Source organism: Pan paniscus, chromosome 5 (genome assembly GCF_029289425.2).
Source record: "Pan paniscus chromosome 5, NHGRI_mPanPan1-v2.0_pri, whole genome shotgun sequence".
NCBI lineage: Eukaryota > Metazoa > Chordata > Mammalia > Primates > Hominidae > Pan > Pan paniscus.
The window spans coordinates 120,895,793-120,921,285 of NC_073254.2; the positions used below are offsets into that span (position 1 = coordinate 120,895,793).

General features: G+C 35.5%; 1 protein-coding gene across 4 annotated transcripts in view; it reads right to left on the reverse strand.

Annotated features, from left to right (window-relative positions):
* ASCC3 (activating signal cointegrator 1 complex subunit 3) overlaps positions 1-25,493 on the reverse strand; it is a 375,365-nt gene that overhangs the window by 345,185 nt on the left and 4,687 nt on the right. Inside the window, exons 2-4 of one of the 4 annotated variants that reach the window (XM_008978084.5) lie at positions 16,718-16,848; positions 12,878-13,028; positions 2,457-8,019 (exon numbers count right to left, since the gene is read on the reverse strand). In XM_008978084.5, coding sequence (XP_008976332.1) covers positions 7,925-8,019; positions 12,878-13,028; positions 16,718-16,807 — 336 coding nt within the window. In that variant the 5' untranslated portion in view covers positions 16,808-16,848 and the 3' untranslated portion in view covers positions 2,457-7,924. Of the gene's footprint in view, positions 1-2,456; positions 8,020-12,877; positions 13,029-16,717; positions 16,849-25,493 lie in introns of those variants that run through there. The other 3 variants (XM_003824353.6, XM_034962598.3, XM_063605419.1) reach the window with 3 other exon arrangements.

Consider the following 25,493-nt stretch of genomic DNA (forward strand, 5'->3'; position numbering starts at 1 on the left):
TATTACATCATTAAACAAGATTAACATTAGTCTTCTAACTCCTAAACAAGTTATTTCCCCTATGTCACGCTGATTCCCTGTAAATTCCTAGACAGTATACTTATTTCTAATTCTTGTTTACAAAATAAATTTTAAAAATAAATAGGTCACCTTAAGAAATCAAATAGTGGAAGAACAGCCTTATTATCTAATGTAAAAGTGTAATTAACTTAAATATCCATTATTAGGTTACTGGTTGAATTCTGATATAGCCATATACATTCACTAAATATAGTGCAGCAGATTTATATATCTTGCCTTTAAAAAGTCCATTAGTAGTGGGTAAAAAAGCTATAAGCCCATGTTTGAAGAGAAAATAATTGTAGACTCACAGAAACATCAACAAAGATCAACTTTTTTGGAGTGTCAAATTTTTAATAACCATTAACTTAAATCTATAATTTCAAAAATCACAAATACTTAAAAAAATTTAAACCTTGCTGGGTTGTGGTGTTTCATAAATGTTAATACTCTACCCTAATTACTAACTCTCCTTCTGCACAACCTATGTGAAATGGACACGTGTTCATACCACAGAACAGTTTTTCAACAGAGAATCTCTATATGCCTTACGGTTCTGGGAGTTCCACTAGCCAACACTATTTGTTAACATGGATGACTACACAACAGAAATAATGACTACGGCATTCTGAAAACAATGAACTTTTTCAGGGCGCTAAAACATCAGATGGTAACTTCCACTTTCACCATCTTCCTGCAACCACCCCGGCTTGTCTTCCCTAAGGGGCACCGACATGCTTTCCAGCACACTGTCCGCATGACATGACGTATGTAGGCGTTAAGAGACTGGCTGTTAGCACGCTGCCCAGATGAGAGCCCTGATCAGATTGGAGCAGAGGAAGGACCCCAGGTGCTGCGGCCGCAAAGGATGCACCACAGCTTGCTGGTACAGCCCACTCAGTGTTTTTTGGGTGACTAAAATGTATGAAAAGTTTGTAAAATGTAGACAAAGTATCTGAAGAAAATGATGCAGTCAGTTGTCTAATTAGCTAAAGCTATCCAAGGCCCAACTTACCCTCAACAAAAATGTAATTGGAAGGGAAACACTAAGCGATCCTCTATTAGCCGGCTGAACCACCACCCAATTGGCCACATCAGAAGGGGGGAGATGGAACGGCTTTGGACAACGCGTGTGGTACACTTCTAAAGTAGAAAGGTGTTAGTCATGTTCTTGTTTTCTGACACTAAATCCAAAATTGAACATGTTACATTAACTGTGAGAATCCTGTTCCGAAACAGCCTTTTGTTCACTTCCCTTTATATTCTATATGTAATTTAATAATAAAAACGATTAGGTTTATGATCTTTGGCAAGTTAACATTTGCACCCAATTCTTAAAGCTTTTTCTGTCTGCTTCATATCACTCACTGTGGTCACCTTTCAAAGAGGAATCAGGATTTTAAGTTTAGATTTGGCCACAGATAAATTGATACACTAATCAACTGACGAAAAGTTTAAGACTTGATATAAAACTTAAGAACTCCAAACTTTTAAAGAAGGTACTCTAGAAACCTACACACTTGGGTATCTAACTTTCTATCCATAAAACACTGAATAACATAAGCTGTAAACCGGAAAACTGGCTCTACCCACCTGGCACTTCAACTGTAATATATTTAAAAGGATGCACTTAGAAGGTCCCTACAATACTTTTATTAAGAAGAAATACTCACCCTACTTTGCAGTTATATTGAGAGGAAATGGGATGTGAAATGCATAGTAAACTATAAGGCACTTCCCAGAATTAAAAAAAAAAAAAGTCAAAAGTGAAAGAGGCTTGCCAAAAATCACCATTAAGTAGCAGAGCATGATCAGAACTCAACTTGGCTGGCTGACTGGTGCGCTTTTATTATAAATAATTTTCAAACTTAAAAAACCTTATATAGAACCTTACCATATAAAACGATATATTTGGTAGATTGTTACTATAAGATTATAAAATAATTTTTTAAAATCAAAGAGTTAAATGATGGTTACAATTGTCAATCATCCTCAACACACAATCTACGTCTGTTTTCTTTTGATTCAAAATATTAAGAATTAAGTGGTTGTAAGTTATCACTTTTTTCTGCAGCCTACTTTAATAGTTGAGGAATCCTGGAAAAAGGATGAGTAGAAAATTTTAATTAAAGATTGAATTAAAATATCAATCACTTGCATCCATAATTGATAAATATTCTTTTTTTTTTTTTTTTTTTTTTTTTGAGACGGAGTCTTGCTCTGTCACCCAGGTTGGAGTGCAGTTTTGAGATGGAGTCTTGCTCTGTCACCCAGGCTGGAGTGCAGTGGCACGATCTGGGCTCCCTGCAACCTTCGCCTCCTGGGCTCAAGTGATTCTCCAGTCTCAGCCTCCTGAGTAGCTGGGAGTACAGGCACACGCCACTATGCCTAGCTAATTTTTATATTTTTTTGTAGAGTCATTTCACAATGTGGCCCAGGCTGGTCTCAAACTCCTGAGTTCGGGTGATCCACCTATCTTGGCCTCCTAAAGGGCTGGGATTACAGGCGTGAGCCACTGTACCCAGCCAATAAGTATTCAATTTAGAAGTTGTCAACAAATGAGTTCCTTGACCAGTTAAATCCTCAGAGATTAGCTGATTTTTTTGAATCTGGCAAGTATGATGATGTTTTCTTTTACAAATATGTAAAATACAGGACCTTACCTACAACATTAGATACAACAAAGTACATTATTTAACAAAATACAAAAATGATTCAACTTGAATATAAAATATACCATGTCCCCATAATTTTTCCCTCTATATATTCCTGTTCATTTCCCATTAGTGTAATTATTAAACAAGTACAATATCTAAACTAGTCTCATGAATCTTGCTAATATTTTCCTCAATTTTACAGAAAAACTCAGATACAAACAGATTACATAACATACTGATGCTACAAGAACAAGCCAGGTACTTTTTTTTTTTTTTTTTGAGGGGGAGAGTATTAAACCATCTTTCAAATGATCACAAAATTATCAAACTTTTGACATAACAGAGGTAGGCATTTTCCATGTGGCTTTTAGGGGAATAAAATGAACAATTTCTGTGATATAATTTTAAAATTGCCTAAGTAATGTAATTTAGTATAATAAGCCTCATGTATTTTAGAGTATATAACTCTTTCCGTGCATGAAAGCACCTTTAGCAATACCTTGCATTAAACAGGGAAAGTATTCAAGAAATGTTCAATATAGTAATTTGAAGGAGTTACTTAAATGTTAAAATTATTACTACATTTACATAAAAACTGTTGCCTTTGGGATGAACAAATAAAGGAAAGCAAACAAAGATATTTGTTAGAAAAAAATAGTAGTAGTACAAAAGATTAAAAATAGTTCAAGGCATTTCCCTATGTTTTAGAAACAGCCATTTAATTTTATGTACATTCATTACAAAATGTGAATACTCAACTTGCAACTTTAAGGCAGCAACCAGCCACTATATTACCTTTCCAGTAGTATAAAATCCTGCATCAAATTACAATGTAACTTCCCAAGCAACCAAATAGCTAACATAAAAGTTTGAATTAGACTTCATATAAAAGCTTCCTATAATAAAACCATCATATTGAGCATCACTAAGGAAATTAAAACAAATCATATAGCTCACTGAGATTTAACTTCCATTTTAGATTGTTTTAACATCCAAGGAAAAACAAACAAAAAAGATTATTTTCACTTCAGTGCAACAGTTCAGTATTGCATCCATATATCAGATGCTTATTAATATTATACTCGTAATACTATTTAAAAGTATCTCTTTTAAAATGCCTCTACTAAGGAATGCAGTTTTAAATTTTCTTATATTTAAGGAATCATAATTTGTTAATGAAAACTAATCTACTAATAAACTAAAGCAAATTGTCAAGAACTTTTTTTTTTTTTTCTTTTTTAGAGACAGGGTCTGACTCTGTCACCCAGTCTGGAGTGCAGTGGCACAATCTTGGCTTACTGCAGCCTCTGCCTCCTGGACTCAAGCCATCCTCCAAACTCAGCCTCCCGAGTAGCTGGGACTACAGATGTGCACTACCATGCCTGGCTAATTGTTTTTGTATTTTTTGTAGAGATGGGGTTTCGCCATGTTGTCCAGGCTAGTCTCAAACTCCTGAGCTCAAGCAATCCACCCGCCTTGGCCTCCCAAAATTCTGGGATTACAGGCGTAAGCCACTGTACCCAGCCAGTATCCATTCTGTTTACAATTGTTTAGCTATATTCCCAGGTAATCTGAATTACCTATTTACACAGCTGATACATTTGCAAAGTACTCTTGATTTTTATAAAGTTATCCAGCTTTTTAAAATTTCTCTTGTAAAATGGACATAAATATAACACCTCTGTCTTTGAAACATTCAAAACACAATATAATGCTGTCCAATGTTACCTTCTTTATGAATTCTTTCCTGACTTACCTAAGCAGTTTCCTGCCCTTTGAACCAGTACATCACTGGACACATTACATCTGTCATAACATTTAACCCATAGAAGCAACTATTTGTTTACTAATGGTTATTAGCACATCTAAGTTATAATAAAATTATTAATTGACAGCCACTTATCAGTTTAACCCTAGGCACTTTATACTACTACTTAACATCACAACAACTACAGAGGGTGAGAACTGTTATCACCATATTATAGAAGAGAAAAGAGGTTTAGTGATATTAATTAGCTACCCACTAGTAACTGACAGAACTGAATTTGTACCCACATATATTAACTGATACTTTGAAATTATTCCAAACTATAAAAAAGTTAGGAATCTGAAAAGCAAATAAAGACAGTACAAGAAATATAGTTGCATCAAGTACACAGATATAATGCCTAGATGTGGAGCAGATATCTGGTGAATAAAAGGCAACAAATGTGAAGAAAAGGCCAAATCATTAGCACAGACTTGAGCCTTACCATTATCAAGCTGCTGACCTACATAGGGAACTTGTCAGATGAAACAAATTAACCCACTTGGTGGCTTTATCACAATAGGTTTTGATATTTGAGCTGAATGTATTCCTAATACGTATATTTATGGATGTATAAATAGGTAACACAAATATAAAAATAGGCATGAGAATGAACAACACCAATTTATTATACTTATGATACTGTTTACCAGGACCTGAGCAGGGTACATAGGAGTTCTCACCATGATAGCCAAACCTTAAGCTAAATAAATACACAAGCATGTGTTACTTATCAATCTGAAATACTTCTTATTTAATCTATGTAATATAAAAATCATAGTAATTCTTTTTATTGAATATAACAAGAAAATATACAGTACACATACAGTTCAAAGAATTATCAAAAAACGAACACACCTGTGTAATCTGGTTAACTACTTCAAGAATCAGAACATTATCAGCTCCCCAGAAACCTCCCTCATATTCACTCCTAGTCACTACCTCCTTCCTCAAAAGCAGCCACTATCCTGACTTCTAAAACCAGAGACTGGTCATGCCTAGTTTTCAGTTTCATATTAATGGAATCATAATATGTGTTGTATGGCTTCTTTTGTCAACATTATAAGATTCACTTACAATGTTATACATAGCTGTAATCCGTTACTGCTATAAGGCAGTCTACATACTACAACTTAAGCTTTTTAACAATGAACTGGGTTGTTTCTACATTAAGGCTATCACAAATAATGTTGCAATGAATGCACCTATTTTTGATATACATGTATGTACAAGCATTTTTATTGGATATTTATGTTCTAAGATTTAAAATTTCACTTGTCCAACCACAGTAGGTAATAGTAGACACTGTCAAACAGTTACTCAAAGTGGTTGTACCAATTGTAAACTCTAGCAGCAGTAGACAAAAATTCTAGTTCACATTCTTGATCCTAACAATAGGTATGTCAGTCTTTTACATTTTAACCATTCTAATGGGCATGCAGTGGCATATCCTTGACTACCAATGAAGCTGAAGCCCTTTTCATGTTTACTGGTCAACTATCTCTTGTGAAGTCCTTGTTCAAAGCTCTTACTCATGTTCATATAGGATTATCTGTCCTTTCCTTATTGATTTGTAGGAGCTCGTATTTAATCTGGATAAAAGCTCTCTTTTTGGTTATATATCTTGAAGCTATATTCTCCCACTCCATGTTTTGCCTTTTTACTCCTAATAAATAGAAGGTATTAATTTTACTACAGTCCAACTTAATCATTCCCTTTGTACTTTTTGTTCTCTGTTTGATAAATTTTCGCACATACAAAGATCCTGAAGATACTCTTTTACATCTTTTAGAAGATGTATTGTTTTGTGTATCATGCTTAATTCTGTAGGCTGTTTAAAATTATTTGTAAAATAGGTACTTTTTTTCATCTGTATATGCAGTTGACCCAGCACCATATACTGAAAAAATAGCCTTGTCTCACTATTGTTTGGCCTTCATTATAAATCAAGTATATTTCTATCCGTAGGTTTGTTTCTGGGCTATATTCTGTCATACTAGTCCATTTGCCTATTCTTGGACCAACACCACACTGTATACTTATCTTTATAATAAGTTTTAATATCTACTAGAGTAAGTTCTCCCTTTTTATTTTTCAAAGTTAACCAGGCTGCTCTTTGCCTTTGAATTTCCATATAACTTTCGTATTACCCTTGTCAATTTCCACACACACACACACGCGCACACACACACCCTCAAACATAAGACTGTGCCTGGGATAGCACTGAATCTACAGATCAATTTGGGTAAAAAATATATCATTATAATAGTGAGTCTTCCAATTCTTGGTATATCCCTCTGTTTATTTAGATCTTCTTTAAATTCTCTCAATATTTTAGTTTTCCATGAAGTCTTGCTTATTTTTTGTTAAATTTACTCCTACGTATTTGATGTTTTTGATGCTTTTGTAAATGTAAAATAAATTAAAATTTATAAAATTTAAGGTAAAATGTATTACGTTACATAAAGATAAGTGTAATTTTTAATGTGCTTCTAGTAAGTAGAAATAAAATTGATTTTTATATTAACCTTGTTAAATTCATTTTCTACAGGTACAGTCATGTGAAAAATGGAAAAGTTTTTTTTTCCAGTCTTTATGCCCTTACTTTTTCTTGCCATATTATGTTAGCAAGGATTTTTAATACAGTGAGAAACAGAAGTGGTAATAGGCATTTGTGTCTAATTCCGTACCTCAGGGAAGCTTCTAACTTTGTACCATTAAGTATGTTTGCTCCAAGTTTTTTATAGCTACTGCTTATCAGATTAACAAAATCCCCTTCTATTCCTAGTTTGCTGAGATTTTTTATCATAAGTAATGTTAGATATTCATAAAATGCTTTTTCTCTACTGAATAATCATGTAATTTTTAAACCTTTATTACTTTACAACAAATCACCCTATCTTCTCATATTTATTAATCCACTCATTATAAACATTTGATCACACACACACATCATGTGTATTTCTTTTGCTGACACATTTGACAGTACATTTTAATCTTCATGAGATACCACTATATATACTGCAGTATGCTTCTCCTGAGATTTAGGATATCCTCTTACATAGCCACAACATTATCACACCTGAGATCTAATATTACCTAATGATGTCCAGCCCATATTCAGATTTCTCCAATGGCCCCAAAAATACGTAATTTTTTTCTGATTCAAGAGTCAATCAAGGATCATACATTACATTTTGATTATTATATGCCTTTAACCTCTTTTAATCTACAATAGTACTCTCATACCTTTTTAAATGACATTATGACATTCTCCATTAAAGCCATCATAGCATATAGATTTCTTTGTACTTAAGGTTTTTAATTACAGATTAAATTCCTTTAATAGTCAAATATTCAGATTTTCTATTTCTTCTTTTGTCCATTTTAGTCATTTTTGTCATCTTAGTCCTCTGAATCTGTCAGAAGCTCTGCTCATCTTCTCATCCTCCTCTTTTCCATCCAGCCTCCTCTTCTGGAATGGACAATTCACTTCTAGGAAAAAGTAGCCCAAATGCCAGGATCACATTTTCTGGGTTAATTTCTGCTTCCACATCTTGGCCCCAAAAATCTTCACTGCTTTGATAACTTCTCTGATATAGTCAAACAAATTTTGTATTTTGCAGTTTTTCTAGGTATTCTCTGTGGAGGGTTGTTCCACATTACCCTGTCTGCCACTTTTTGGGAAGTAAAACTCTTTGAACTCTTTTGCAATCTGCAATTTTCAAAATAACTGTCACAAATACTGCTATATCCTTTTAACAGGCCTTTATAATTCTAAATATCTACCATTATGTCCACACACAAAATTGCCAGATTCTGCTACTATCTTTTTATACTTCCTATTCCAGTCATTGCTTTATAATTGGCTTTCCACCCTAGATTTTGATTCCTCATTTTTTAACAGCAAAATCTTACTTCCTTGATAACTCACAAACTACAATGGATTTACAAATGCCTTAAACCATACTTTGTAAGCCACTCCTGTCCAACCTACCTTTTGATTCATAGTTTTCTTAAAGATGAAGTTATTAAAGGTAAGATGCATAAAAAAGTCAAAACTCATATAAATCAGGGCTTATAAATTAGAAAAAGCAAAACAAACAGGTCTTTTTATGACAAGTTGAATAGTGAAATAAACTAGTTCATTTCTGGCTGAGTCTTGATTTGCATCCATACTATAGTAAAATCACTAGATCAATGCACTCTGGGACAACTTCAAACATTCTGTTCTAGCTCTTGAAGAGATATTCAGTTTGACAGTTAGAGAGCTGATTAGGGAATGGTAAGGTCTTTCTACCCACTTGTCCACTACTCTTGGCCCCCATCTTAGTTTCTGTCTGCACTGTGCAAATCTTACTGGCCTCATGAAATAATTTAAATTCTTAAGTAACAGATATATGCCTAATACATAATGCATTTTACTGATTACTAGTCTCAGTCTTGACTTCTTTATTTTAAAAAGTTTATACTTAGAGCACATAAAATATACTGACAAAGTTTCATTGCCAACAGAATGTAGACTGTATCCTTCAACATTCATGAAGGAGACCGCTATGCCTACAACGAGTATTTGAATACACTAAGATTAAGGACCAAGAATACTATTTTTAAATAATTTATATATTTTCTCCATAAAACTAAATTTTATTATTAAAATAATCTTAAGGGAAGAATCAAATTGTAAAAAGGTATGGGAATATACCACATGTAAATTGTGGGGTTGGGGGTGAGAGGAATACTTAAAAATAACAAAAAAGAGAGAAACTGCCACTTGTAAGACATCGTCAGCATTACAGGTAGCGAAGACCACAGAGAACTTTGAGTTGGATTCTCAATACTTCATTTGTTTATTGAACATCTACTGGATCCCTTGCAGCATATTAGGCAATGGAGTAGAAAGATGCTCTGATTCCTGTAATACCTGTTTCATTAAAGCATTCACAGTCTATCAGAGACTTCACTACTGTGAAGGCAGAAGACAGGAAAATAATTATGAAACAAGTACTCTAAATAAGTATGTATAACAGGACACAATGGGGAAAGTTATTTTAACACATAAAAGAGAGAGGAAAAGCAGTACGCACTATTCAGGAAATTCAGACAGTAAACACTGCATATGTTGGCATAAAGGTTGCATGTGATTCAATGGCAAAGAGATAAAAAAGTAAATCGTGTCAACTCATAAAGGAGTTTTATGTATCATTCTAAAGAATCTGATCTAAAAGGTAAGCTGGGAATAAAAATGAGCTTTGCCTTTGACAAAGATCAGTCCAGTGACAGTGAAGAAGGTGGATGAGAAAGGAAGGCTAAAGCAAACGACTACTGAAGTAGTTCAGACAGGAGGTGGTAAAAGGCTGAAATGGGGCAATGGTAAATATACAGAGTAAATTTAAGAACAGCTGAAAAGTAGACTTACTAGGATATGACCTCTAACTACAAGGAAAGGAAAGCTAAAAATCTAGGATTTCTACCATACTTCTATTTCAGAATTTAGATCTAGGCCTACTTTCAACACATACAAACCACAGGATTCACTTAACTTTAATGGGCCCTGTTTCTTCACATACAAAATGAAGACATTAGACAAGATGTCCTCTGATATTTCCTGCAGCTTAATGTCAATTGTCCAGATTAAACAATACGCATAGCCTTAAGTGTCTCATAATATTATACTCAAGTGAAATATTTTTTTCTTTATTCTCTTGCTTAACCTTTTTAATACAATTATAGCAAAATTGTCTATGATAGAAGATAAATATAAGAGAAATGACAGGGACATTTTCCACGAGACTAATCCTTTCAAAGCTGGTAGCTTTAATTACATTTCCAGTATCAGCATTTTCATCCAGAAGGGACAGCTGACTACTACTCAACTTAAGTTTCACTAAACCTAATAGTTATTCAACTGAAGCACAGCATTTAAAAATGGGTATAAAAGATTTAGAATTTGCCTACATCCAACTTAAGATTTTATTTGTCTGAGAAATATTCTTTTGAGACATTAATCTCAAAATAATCCCTTAAACGCATGGGCCAGGTGATCAGTCCCTAAGTATGAATCAGATATTTACTTCACCACAGGTACAATCCCCAGAATTATATTTAATGACTGGTATTTAAAACAATCTTTTTTGACTTGTGGCCAGAGATAGCCAGAGAAAGCAATCTAAAGGGTTTTCTTTTTTTAAATCTTAAATTCCACCTCATTTATGTAAAGAAATAAACTTAGTCATGGTATTGAATAAGCTCAATATGTCATTACATTTTTGCTCAGTATTCAGAGGCATTTTTATAATAGAACTAAAGAAGAGGAAGGACACTCTGTATAGTTTTTGAAAAGCACTTTAGTCAGATTCTGGAGGCCTCAACATCTTACAAATGAAGATGTGATGAAGACCAGGAGGGTTAAGATCCTAGTCAAGGTGATGTGGAAGACTGTATTTTCACCACTATTTTTCAAACAACCTGCCTCTGTATTCTTAAAATATAAAGCCTAATTCTATACCAAATGCCATTACAAACCTCATCAAAGTGTGTTATATTGCCCCTAGGCTTAAGCAAACTCAATTTTTACTAATGTCCTTGAACTTCGGAAGATCTAACTGTACAAACATGAGACATTTTATACTTTCACAACTTAAAACAATGAGGACATTCAATTAAATATCATACTGGGTTACAGACCAATGATAGTTAAATGACATATTTTAAAAAGTTAACATATTTGGAAAAAAAAATTTATAGATTTGATGATCATAAAAAGTTTTCAAGTCTATGAGACGTAACAGAAACACAATCCAGAGCTGGTACATGGAATAAAATTGCCAACCAGCAAGCATATGGTAAGGTAAGGATCCAAATTCTCTCTCTACCAAGGAATCACCTGAGAACAGTTTTTTCATTTATTTAACAAATGAATTTTTATTAAGACCCTAAAATATTGTGGGTTCTAGTATAAGCACTGGGGATGGAGAGTTTAACAAGAATAAGATCCTATTCTCATGAAACTTACATCAGAGTGATAATAAACAAGTAAAATGTCAGACAATAATACATGTTATGGAGAAAATGTTATGAATGATTATAAGATAAAGAGTGATTGGGTAACAACTTACTGGCAAGAAGACCTCATTAAGGAAGTAATTTTTTAGCTGAGTTTAAAATGACAAAAAGGGATCTACCATCATTAAGATTAGAACAGAGCATTCCCAACACAGAGAGCAGCATGTGTGAAGACCCAAATCAGGTACTAGCCTGGTAGGTTTGAGGAAGTTGAAGACAGACGTGTTTGACACAGTAATGAAGGCAAGAATGAAGTGAGGTCAGACAGAGGGGAAGGCCAGATCATGCAAGACCAGAATAGGTGTATGGACATTTTATAGTTGCAAACCTGCTAAATTTGGAAAATCTAGAACTATGGTAGTGTTAATTATGCTTTTTAGTTATCAGAATTTGGAATATGATGAATTTCAATGTACAAACACAGGGGTTTTACCAGTCATTTGTTTCATTTAGTTTGATTTTTAGCCTTGGGAAAGTAACCTGAGTTCGTATACAATATTGTAATTTCAAATTACATTTTCCTTCAAATATAATCAATTGATAAGAATATTAGTGTGGGAAGGGAAGTGAAGCAGTCAAAGTCTAGTTTAAGTGCTGTTATTCACTGTGTACTAGGTGGGCATCTATAATAAGCGACTGAGCTACATAGCTTTTAAGCTTCCTTAGAGCTACATTAAAATTTTAATTTACTTTATCCTTATTTTAATCAAGACAGTGGTTTTCAAACACTGAATTCCTACAAATCCTTCATGCTAGATAGTATTATAATTACTAATTTACTTCTGCCTATCCCCAGCCTGTCACTCTCTATCCAAAGCTCGCTGATAGATACAGACTGTCTTTTTTTTTCTGTTCGAGACAGGGTCTCACTCGAGTTGCCCAGACTGAAGTGCAGTGGCATGATCTTGGCTCACCACAGCCTCAACCTCTCAGGCTCAGGTAATTTTCCCACATCAGCCTCCAGAGTAGCTGGGACTACAAGTGCGCACCACCACACCTAGCTAGTTTATTTTATTTGTATTTTTAGTAGAGACAGGGTTTTGCCATGTTGCCCAGGCTGGTCTCGAACTCCTGGACTCAAGCGATCTGCCTGCCTCGACCTCCCAAGGTGCTGGGGTTACACGCATGAGCCACCGCGCCTGGCCAGGACTGTCTTTCATAATTATGAATACTTAGACGCCAGGAAATTTTAGCTTTCCTTTACATAGTATGTTGTTTACAAGGAATCTGTTTTTGAACCTTACTGGCTCTCTTTAAAAAAAAAAAAAAGAAAAAAAGAAAACTATACCTATCTGCTTTGCAGCATGTAATATATCTTTTAAGTCTTCATTTATACTTTGCATTTTACTCTTCTCAAGTTTTTCATTCAAAAATTTTATTATCTTCTTCCATGTCAGGCCCAAATCTAAAACTTGTTCATGAAGTTTAGATCGCTTTATCTGAAATAGAGATCATAATGTAGAAAAGTACTGCTTAAAGTTCTTCTCAACTCCAACGCTGATTACATATATTTTGCATTACGTTATACAACTTGGTACTACCCACAAGAATTCAAAGTTGTATCTATTCACATCCAAACTGACTACTCACAAAACAATTTTACTTAAATGGGTGTTCATAGATTCTCATTCGTTTAAAAGATATGTTTAATAAAAGCTTCTTTTTACAGTTTTAATTACACTGCATACTCATAAAATCATTTCATACAGCAAAGTAAAAAGTTCAACATCCAGGTAACAATATTATTATTGTTACTGATAACATCACACGTCTTGCCATTTTTCTAACTGCTTGTTTTTAATATAGCTTAGACTATAGTGTATATAAATAAGAGCTTTATGTCATGCTTTTTAATGAAACGCATTTATGGAAAATTAGACTCCCATGACAGGTTCAAATATATTCAAGTCAGCATTACTTTCTTAACCATGATCCTAGACCAGGTGAGGCATTTGGAAGATTCTTTTCTATACACACTCTTTTCTATTAGGTGGCTTAAACAAGAGAAATTTATTTTCTCACAGTTCTGGAGCTACAAGTTCAAGATCAAGGTGTTGGCAGGTTTGGGTTCTTCTGAGGCTTTTGTGTATTTGAGACTACAAATCTTTCCACTCTCAAGAACTGACCACAGAACACAATAAAAATTTTATTTCAGACCTCTGGCTTTGATCCATAGAGAAAACTCATGAAGCTTTCAAACCAAATGAAAAAGTAGTGGGTCAGGTAGAAAGCAGTAATTTTGCTATTGGTTAGAATGATGAAAATACATAATTCACCATTACTTCCCTGCCTCCATTTTTTAATTTCAAATGTGACTAGTCAATCTGAGTTTAGGGGGAGGAGAATGGGCAAAGGTAGAGATGAAATAAGATTGGCCAGAAAATGAATTAAGTTGTTACAATGGAGTCGTAAGCATATTAAGGTTTATCTTATTTGTCTCTTTACTTTTGTATATGTTGAACAGCTTCTGACATAAAAAGTTATATTAAAATGAAGCTCATCATTATACCACTTTCCTTCCTCAGGGAAGAAGAAAATGTTTAAAAGTTTATAGGAATTAATAAGATGGGATAAGCTTGTAGTACTTACACACTTTTAAATTTTAAAATCTTCTGTTATATCTCTAATACAGAGTAACTTGCAAAGGGCCTTGGGGAGGTGAAGAGAGGAAATAATTCAGGTTTAAGATAGCAATATGAATATACTCTTGTTTTAACTGCTGTGAACAATGTAAAACACCTACTATTGAAAAGAAAGTTAACTGTTTTGTATCTAACCAAATTTTGTATCATTAGAGAAAAAAAAATCTATCAAAAACCTGTTACAAAACTCCTTCCCGGTATCAATCTTTGAGTGAAACTATTAGTTATAAAACTGCATAAGGACTTTTAGCAATAAAATTCTAATCTACTAGGAAACAATGTTATCATTCTACAATAGATTCAAATGAGTCAGCAATTAAAGTGAATGATGTTTTTCAAAAAAAAGGGCCAGTTACTTCATATACTATATTACATGGTTCATTTCTTCATATGTTCAATTGATAGAGCTTCAGGCCTATAAAATTAACAACATTATGGCTAAGCTTCTAAAACATTTGCCCTTTCCCTGTGACATTTATATGAAACCTGTTATTATATTTTTTGCAAGTTTCAGCAACCTAGAGATAAATAATTTCATTTATTTATTTCTTTATTTATTTATTTTTGAGATGGAGTCTCGCTCTGTCACCCAGGCTAGAGTCCAGTGGCACAATCTCAGCTCACTGAAACCTCTGTCTTCCAGGTTCAAGCAATTCTCCTGCCTCAGCCTCCTGAGTAGCTGGGATTACAGGCGCCCACCACCATGCGTGGCTGATTTTTGTACTTTTAGTAGAGATGGGGTTTCACCATGTTGGCCAGGCTGGTCAGGAAGTCATGACCTCAAGTGATCCACCCGCCTAGGCCTTCCAAAGTGCTGGGATTACAGGCGTGAGCCACAGCGCCTGGCCCTAGAGATAAATAATTTCAAAGATGTCCAAAATACATTCAAATGACATGAATGGCTACAGCTTTTACTCTTTTGTTTCTTGTGCCTTTTGAAACAGAAGATTTATGTACTTCAAAATCACATTCAGGAAGAAACCACAGTAATTTAAAGATTACAAGTTCATTCATTCATCACAGTAGTGAAATCATCACATCTACTAATTGATCAGAATCCGTACGTTATTGGCTGCATATATACCCTCAAAATTCATATGTGGATTCCCTAACCTTCAGTACCTCAGAATGTGACTATCTTTGAAAATCGGGCCTTAAAGGGGGTGATTAAGTTAAAGCCATTAGGGTGGGACTTAATTATCTGATGGATCTTGTAACAAAATTTAGACACATAAAAAGACACCAGGGATGTGCTTGTGCAGAGGACAAATCATGTGAGGACACAGCAGGAAGGCTGCCTTACCTGCAAGACACACAGAGAAGCCTCAGAAGAAACCAAGCCTGCCAACACCTTGATCTTGGACTTCTAGCTACAGAACTATGAGAAAATAAATCTTTGTTGTTTAAGCCACCTAATCTGTGGTATTTTGTTATTCTGTGCAAACTAATATACCACATTCAGAGACATTTCTAAGAATCTTTCCTTTAAGTATCTTATAAGTACATGTCTAGAATTTTCTGGAAGTCTTGATATCATATGCTTTTAATTTTTCCATAATATTAAAACTTGTAACTGCATATGTAATTTATTTTATACCTTTTTAAGACTTATATAAGTTTATCCATCAGAAGAAATTACTTGCCAAACCTCATGCTCTAATTTGTGATTCAGAAAATGTAGTCATTGAACCTATACAGGAAAGACACTGAAGAAGTTCCTTCGATAAAACAAAAATGATCTTCCAAAGTGATAACTGCCCATTTTTGACCTAGTGAGATTTACCTGTATTTGTAGGAAGGGTAACATTAGCATTATTTATTATAATATTAACTCATATAAGGAAACTTTTCCATACCATAATTACTAAAGCAGGGGTCAGTCTTTACTATAAATGTCAAAGCAGTCCATGTACATTTAATTTTTGTTTCTTACTAAAATGTATTTCTGAAGTTTTAGTCACAAAGTAGCTTTTAAAATAACAATGTTTCTTAAGTCTTAAATGCCTTTCTTACCAATTATAATGACAAATCAATTATGAGATCAGCCTCTGAGTTCAAGACATTAATATTCATATTTCTCATAAGGTACAGACACTGCTTTTGTTCATTTGATAAGAATTTTACCAGAGACCTACTGGTAAATTTTACCAGAGACCACTGGTAAAAAAACTTACTCAGATAATCCAGAGGTAAATTACAGGATTAAGTTACAAACGTAACTGTGGTAGGGAGCTGAACAAAAGAAAAATTAACAAAGGATTCAATTATCATAGTTCTGATTATTCCCCTTGACAATATGGTTTTAGATGCTAAACGTAAGTATTCCAATAGTAAACAGCAGCATACACATTCTCCATCTTTGCCTCACACCAAACAAGATAAAACTTCCATGTTAACCACATAGAATGGAGAAAAAGAATGTCAAATAGTTGTCCATAGTCTGTGTTTATAATAATGTTCAACATTTCTACCTTTAACAAATCTACCTTTAAGTCAGCCACTTCTTCATTATAATTATCTTGCTTGGTGACATTTGAAAAGGAACGCAAGGCTCCTGTGAGACGAGGTAAAGCCATCTATTATTCAATCAGTGATCCATACAACAAGAAACCTGAAACTGAAACAAAACAAGATGATATTTATCTGTTCGGAAGAGGTGGCAGAGGTAATCAAACTCAACAAATTAGCTTGTACAAGAGAAAAAAGAAAAAAACTGGTTAAAAAGCAATTGTTATCAACGTTGAAAAATTCTCCTGACATATTTTCTATCCATGAAGTTTTTTTGTTTTTAAAAAGCATTAGCTATGGTTGGAGAAAGGAAAAAGAAACAAACATTTCCTCAAAATTGGGTTCTGTAGATTCCCAAGTACAGGCATCAAATACTATATTACTACTGCCAATAATATTGAAAGAGATGAAACCACTTGTTCATCTTTTTCCCTAATTTTGTTTTATGCTCACTGATTTCAAATTACACCACTTTCCAGTGGTTTCCTCTGCTTGGAATGGTTTCCCTTGATGTTCGTATAGCTGGCTTCACACTGAACTCTTGGCTTAAAAGATGCCTCCTAAGATGCAGCCTTTCCTGACCACCCCATCTAAAACAGGCGACCCAGTTGCTGTCTATCAAAGCCCAAAATTTTAAATCTTTTTATAGCACTAAGTAATATTTGACACTTTCTTGTTTATTTACTAACGTATGTGTTGTTTCAACCCACAAAAAGTAAGCTTCATGACAGAAAGATCTCTATTTTACTAATCTCCCAGCAAATAGACAACAGAACAAGAATATTTTTGGTACTCAATAAGTATCTGTTAATGAATAAATGGAAGATAAATGAAGAAAAGGCAAAAATGGTAACAGACTGGACAACAGGCCAGAAAAGAAAACAGCTGATGAGGGGGAAGAACATACCGGGAAAGAGAGAATTCAGAAGGCCTGGTCTAATCTCCTCCTTAACAGGCTGATGACTAAACAATTTCCAGGCAAAAAGATTAATAATATTTACTATTAGGAGAGCCCTGATCTATGAAAGACTCTTGGAGGACTGTACTAATTTAAGATTGCTTATTATAACACAACTACTATCTACAGATCTATAAGGCACGGCTCCCTGAAGAATGTCACATAAGCTATGTAAGTCTTTAAAACATCCCAGCTAGGAATGATTTTGCCCCACATGGGACATCTGGCAATATTTTAGATATTTTGGGTGTCACAACTATCAGGGAGGTGGAAGGGGACTACTGATTTCTACTGGACAGAGGCCAATGATGCTACTAAACATAAAATGCAGAGGACAGCTCCCCAACAACTAAGAATTATCTACACCAAAATGTCCAACGTGGGAAGGAAAGAACTGGGAAAGGGGAGACATACAGAATGTCTCAGACTATTCTCTGCTCCTGCTGTTCCTCTTGACTACTGTATTCCTGAAGTTATCAAAAAGGGTAATACTTGGAAAAATCTATGACCTATATATTAGAATAATCAGATACAAAATATCTATCTATAACAACTATAATAGAAATTTTTAAATAATGAATAATAAAATACAAGTAGGATGATTTTAAAATACAACTTTTAGAAATAAAAATATATACTTGTTAAATTTTAAAACAATCAACAGATGGGTTAAGCAACAGCTAAAAATAAAAGTGATAACCTGGAAAAGACTTGAAGAAATAACCCATGCATGCTGTCACAGACTAAGTATAGATAATGCAAGATAAATAAAAACAAATTGAAATATATCAATAATCATAATAAATACAAATTAAACTTACTTCTCAAAAGATTGGCAGGATGAACTGCAAAATAACAAAAAAGTAAAACACTAGTGCTACACCGAAAACATAGGAAAGGAAAGGCTGAAAGGATAGGATAAGATCTTCCTGCAAACAACCAAACGTAGCTGGTGGCTCTATCAAAAATATCAGATCAGACAAAATTGGCTTCAAAACAAAAGGTATTAGGAAGGGATTAAAAAAAACCTCTCTACATAATAATATAAGATAAAGCTCACTAAGAAGACTTAAAAGTTCTGAATTTGTATGCACTGCTAGGATAGTCTCAAAATAAAACAAACAGACCTCAAGGAGAAAGTGACAAGTCTAACATCAAAGTAAAAGTTTAAATACTTCAATTATTGTCAGGTCAAGCCAATCTTCCCTCCAAAATAAAAAATCAATAAAGATATAGAGAACCTGAAGAGTACAATTACTAAGTCTGATTTAATGAACAAATATAGAAACCTGAACTTGATTTTAAAAAATGCATATTTTTAAAAATGCATTTTTTCTCATGCGTCAGGAAGCTGACGCATGAGAATCGCTTGAACCTGGGAGGCAGAGGTAGCAGTGAGCCAAGATGGCCCCACTGCACTCCAGCTAGGGTGACAGAGTGAGAGTCCGTCTCAAAAAAAAAAAAATTAGGTTTGGCAAGCGCAGTCTCTGCCATACACTCATTGCTTTTTTAAAAATGACACTTTAGAAGTGTAAAACCCATTCTGGGGCTCAGGGTGACCAAATCTGTTTACTGATCCCTGATAGAGGTCACATTCTTTGAGCAAAATAGTTATTACAAATCAAAAACAAAAAAATGAGGTATTAAAAACAAACATGATTGCACTGCAAATCAGTAAAGAACTGGTATGAGGACAGCTGGGGAAAAAACAGTTGGACTCTCTACATCACATTGGAGAATTTTAAACAGAGAAGTCAAATGATCCAACTTACAAATAAACTTCTAAGTTAGCTGACTTCAGATTTCAACTACCTGTTGGGAGTGAATTCAGGAGAGCATGGAAATAAGATGATTCAGGGAATCACATCTGGATTTTTCTAACACTAGATAACATACTTCCTGGAGCATTTGGAAGAAAAAAATGAAAGCAAGAGTCAGTGGACAGCACAGAGCAGAGATTCTCAAACTTTATTATATATTGAAACTACCTGCAGGGCTTCTTGAAAAACAAACTGGCTGAGCCCTACCACCTTACTCTCTTCACCCCAATATTCCAATTCAGCAGATCAGATGGCACTGAGATGAGGTTTGAAAATTTACATTTCCAACAACTTTGCAGATGATGCAGCAGGTCAAGGATCGTCGTTGAGAACCATTGTCTTAGAGATGATGTCTTTTATTCTTTTTTTTTTTTTTTTCTTTTGAGACGGAGTCTCACTTTGTTGACAAGGCTGGAGTGCAGTGGCGTGATCTCGGCTCACTGCAACCTACACCTCCCAGATTCAAGCAATTCTCCTGCCTCAGCCTCCCGAGTAGCTGGGATTACAGGTACGCACCACCACGCCCGGCTAATTTTGGTATTTTTAGCAGAGATGGGGCTTCCCCATGTTGGTCAGCCTGGCTTCAAACTCCTGACCTCGTGATCCGCCCGCCTCGGCCTCCTAAAGTGCTGGGATTACAGGTGTGAGCCACCATGCCTAGCCAATGTCTTTTATTCTTAAATCACCGCTTAATTTTGTCTCAAGCCAATAATGGCCAAGGAAGAAATTCATCTATTAAGAAATCCATGGACTGGGGCCAGGCACAGTGGTTCACACCTGTAATCCCAGCACTTTGGGGCCAAGCCAGGTGGATTGCTTGAGGCCAGGAGTTTGAGACCAGCCTGGGCAACACAGTGAGACCCCCAACTCTACAAAAAAATTTTAAAAAGCCAGGCAAGTGGCATGCGCCTGTAGTCCCAGCTACTCAGGAGGCTGAGGTGGGAGAATTGCTTGAGCCCGGAAGGTCAAGGCTGCAGTAAGCCATGATCGTGCCACTGCAGTCAGCCTGGGTGACAGAAATCCATGGCCTGAATTCAGTGCATAGCCTGGCTCCTACCAGCCTTTCTCAATGGGGGTCTGTAAGAGAATACAACTCTCTTATTGAAAGTGACTTGACTTTTTCTCAATTCTCCCAAGAATTGTACACAGTACACAGTATGTTTGTACACAGTACACAGTATGTATGTACACTGTACATGTCATCCATAGAGAGGAAGTAAGGTATACAATGGATGCCAAAGCATTGGGGTTTTTATTTTCTACCCACACTGAGACACTGAAAAAATGTATTCAAGATAACTAAATTTAGTCAAATCTTTAAAGAAAGGCTCTGATAGTAAACTAAACATACTCTGCCTCAGAACCTAGAACCTACCTTTTACCACACAAGTTAGTGCTTTCAAAATGTAGCATCAGAACAAGAAACATGATGTATTAATACTGTGCCTCTGGCATGGTCTTACAAATTAATGGGGTACTTGGGACCACTACTTTCACCATTTTTATATACATCACAGTAATGTCCTGAATCCTCTGTGCCTTTCTTTTTTAAAAAGTAGAAAGCAAGACTTCATTTTTATTTTAACTCACAAACCTAGCAAATCCTAACAAGATAATACACTCAACCTCTAAGAAGAGATCTAATATTAGGATTCGGTAATGAGGTCACATTGTTACAAACTACAGTAACTGAAAACTTTAAAGCTCCCTGAGACCTGAGTAGAAAAAAAAAGGGGGGAGGGGTGGATCATGGCAGACGGGAGGCAGGACTAGACTGCAGCTCCCACTCTGACAGAGCAGCGTGTGGAGTCTTGCATTGTAAACTCTTGCTCCAGAATGACGGCAGGAATAAATCAGGAAAGCCAAGAGAACCCACAGACCTTCTGAAGGAAGCAGATTGCTCCTGCAGGACCCAGGATATACCCCAAATACTGTGCTGGTATCCATGACTGAGAGACCCACAGACGGTTCACATCACAGGTCTCTGTGTAGACAACCCCCAGTACCAGCCCAAAGCCTGGTAGACCTGCTGAGTGGCTAGATCCAGAAGAGAGACAACAATCACTATAGCTTGGCTCTCAGGAAGCCATATCCTTAGGAAAAGGGGGAGAATATCATCAAGGGAACACCCCGTGGGACAAAATAATCTGAACAACAGCCTTGAGTCCTAGACCTTCCCTCTGACAGACCCTACCCAAATGAGAAGAACCAGAAACCTAACACTGGTAATATGACAAAACATGGTTCTTTAACACCCCCCCAAAAAATCACAGTAGCTCACCAACAATGGATCCAAACCAAGAAGAAATCCCTGATTTACCTGAAAAAGAATTCAGAAGGCCAGTTATTAAGCTAATCAAGGAAGCACCAGAGAAAGGCAAAGCCCAATTTGTGGAAATTAAAATAAATAAATAAATAAAATAAACAAGAAATGAAGGGAGAAATCTTCAGTGACATAGACAACATAAATAAGAAACGAAACTTCAGGAAACAATGGACACATTTATAGAAATGCAAAATCCTCTGGAAAGTCTCAGCAATAAAATTGAACAAGCAGATCTTCAGAGCTCGAAGACAAGGTTTTCGAATTAACCCAATCCAACAAAGGCAAATAAAAAAGAATAAGAAAATATGAACAAAGCCCCCAAGAGGTCTGGGATTACGTTAAATTACCAAACCTAAGAATTGTCAGCGTTCCTGAGGAAGAAGAGAAATCTAAACGTTTGGAAAACATATTTGGGGGAATAATCTAAGAAAACTTCCCCAGCCTTGCTAGAGACCTAGACATTGAAATACAAGACATTCAAAGAACACCTGGGAAATTCATCACAAAAAGATCATCGCCTAGGCACACTGTCATCAGGTTATCTAAAGTTAATATGAAGGAAGGAATCTTATGAGCTGTGAGGCAGAAGCACCAGGTAACCTATAAAGGAAAACCTATCACATTAACAGCAGATTTCTCAGTAGAAACTCTACAAGCTAGAAGGGATTGGAGCCCTATCTTCAGCCTCCTTAAACAAAACAATTATCAGCCAAGAATTTAGTATCCAGCAAAACTAAGCTTCATAAATGAAGGGATGGTACAGTCTTTTCAGGCAAACAAATGCTCGGAACACGCCACTACCAAGCCAGCACTACAAAAACTGCTAAAAAGAGCCCTAAATCTTGAAACAAATCCTGGAAACACATCAAGTAAAGCTCCCTGAGATCTTATCAAAATAATCAGCATGAAATTATGCTTGTTAAGGGAATGAAGCAAAGCACATTACCAGATTTGCTATTTTTATTTGATGTGTTTTCTTCCCCAGGTTGAATGAGCAACACTAAAAATGTAACAGCTCATTAGTTCATTGTTACCTATAAATCATTTATACACAAATATTTGAGTTTCTCCTATCTACTAGGATCTGGGCTAGGCACTGGATGTTAATGAAGTTTACAGTTCCTCAAAACTCATTGCATTTTAGGCTGGGCGTGGTGGCTCACACCTGTAATCCCAGCACTTTGGGAGGCCGAGGCAGGCGGATCACGAGGTCAAGAGATTGAGACCATCCTGGCCAACATGGTGAAACCCCGTCTCTAATAAAAATACAGAAATTAGTTGGGCGTGGTGGTGCGTGCCTGTAGTCCCAGCTACTAAGGAGGCTGAGGCAGGAGAATCACTTCAACCCGGGAGGCAGAAGTTGCAGTGAGCAGAGATCGCACCATTGCATTCCAGCCTGGCAACAGAGCAAGACTCTGTCTCAAAAAAAAAACAACTCATTGTATTTTGTACCAGGAAAAAGATTCCCTTTAAGTTTTATTTGAAATGTATAAAGGTCAAATTGAGAAAACAAATTTTAAATATTATGTTATTCATTCACTAAGCAAATATTTATAGATCACCCACCATATATTATTTTATGAGGCTCTAGAGATTAAAAAAAGAAAAACATTTTGATATGATTGCACTTGCCCTCAATGATGAGCTTACAGTATGGTTGGGAAGAAAGAAAAATAGTTGCAATAATTATGCAGCTATAACTGTAGGAAGACAGGGAAGGAGCATCTAAAGGGGTGGGAGGGCACTAGATATAAAGAAGGAAGCTGAGCTTGAGCTGAGACTTAAAGGACCTAGACAAGGTTATTATAAGAGGTAAACTATGAGGGGGAAAGCCAAAATAACAGACTTAATTACTTTTAAAACCCCTACAGAATGTGCATTTGGAAACTGATGAAATAAGACCTAAAAATGTAAGCAGAGACCAAACAACATGTCTCAAATTAAGCACTTTTCATTCTGATAATCAGAATCACTGAAAAAATACTAACATGTTACAGAAAAATTACTCAGATTTACATGTGGTGAACTGTCAAGGTGGGGTCAAACAGGACACAGGCAAACCAGTTGGAAAGTTATTTCAATAAACCAACTGAAAGACAGAGAGGATAGAATTAAGCCAGGGAAACGCATAAAAGGATGGATTTAGGAGATCAGTATACTTGGAAGACAGAATCAATGTGGAATAGGATTTAAAGAAGGAGAAAGGAGCAGGACACTCAAATTTCTGGCTTAGGAAATGTTGAAGAGTGGAGGAGTCTATATGTATAGAGGGCATCAGGAAGAGGAATGATAATTCTGTTTTGGAAAACTTTAATTATGGGCTATCAAGTGGGGCATATGGTTTTGGATTTCCTATCAGAGGTCTGGGCTGGAAATGCAGAATTTCATGTTATCACTTCATCATAGTTAAAACCATGGATGAACATAATATTGTCTAAGTCAAATATACATAAGCCCATGGACCCTCTTCCTAAGAAAACAGACATACATACATATAAACAACATTTTGTACTCCATTTCAAAAGCTGCATGAATGCCCATTCATGCACTCCACCCCTAAAGGCCTCTTGGAAGTAGACAGTAGAGAGTTAAGAACAGAGTTCTAAGAAAGTGATCCACAAATTAGTTGTCATATGGAAAGAGTGATATGACAACAGAAAAGAAAGTTTCAAATGACATGATACAGTCCACTGTACTCAGCCACTCTGCGGTCCTAGATGACTAGCACACCTAGTTTCCAAAAATGGTAGAAGCTAAATCTCAGTGAGTTGAAGGATAAACACAAAGGGAGAAAATAGGGAAAAAACAAACAAACAAACAAAAAACCCTACAAATGGGTACATGCTATTCTTTCAAGAAAATGAGAAAGAAAAGGAGAAAAAGTAGGAAATACTGAAATAATGTGGTTTAAGAGTTTCTGAAAATACAGGATAGAGTTGATCATGATTTTATCATAATCAGGGGAGAGCAAAGAGAGAAGGAAAAGTTGAGCAATCGGGAGAAAGACTGTGACTGATGGAGTAGGGTCTCTGAGAATGCAGGCGAGAATGACAACAAAAGGTCTAGAGAGACTTGGATAGATGAAGGAGTACGGAAGGAAGGATGAGTGGAAGTGCATATGGTTATAACATGGTTAAGCAGAGGGTGAATGAGGAGAGAAAAACATGGTAAAAGGGAGTTCCACCAAAATGACTCTGATTTTATTTGAGATATGCTAAGACTGTTCAAACAGGTGATGAGGTGGGATTTTTTCTAACACAGAGGCAAAAGTCTGAACTTACCACCCACAATAATAGAAGAAATATTTTTCAGGTAGCAATGAATGCTCAGCTCATACTGCAAACAATTTAAGGTGGCAATAATCTGGCATAGGAACAAAGGTTGGTGTGAACTAGGGTTAAGGTTTTGTAACACAGAGGCAGTGGAACAATGAAGCCTAAATGATAAGGGTTATTAAGTGCTTAACTTTAGGCCTAGATGAAAGGAAAAGATGTTCAACTAGGAGGTCTTAAAGATGAATCATAACATTCATAGTTAAAATTTCTGGTAAGATCACAGTGAATAAGGATTAAGAAAAACTGGCCTACATATCAATTTTTACCTTACTAATTTTTACTCCACATTTAATATGGTCCACTAAATGACAAATA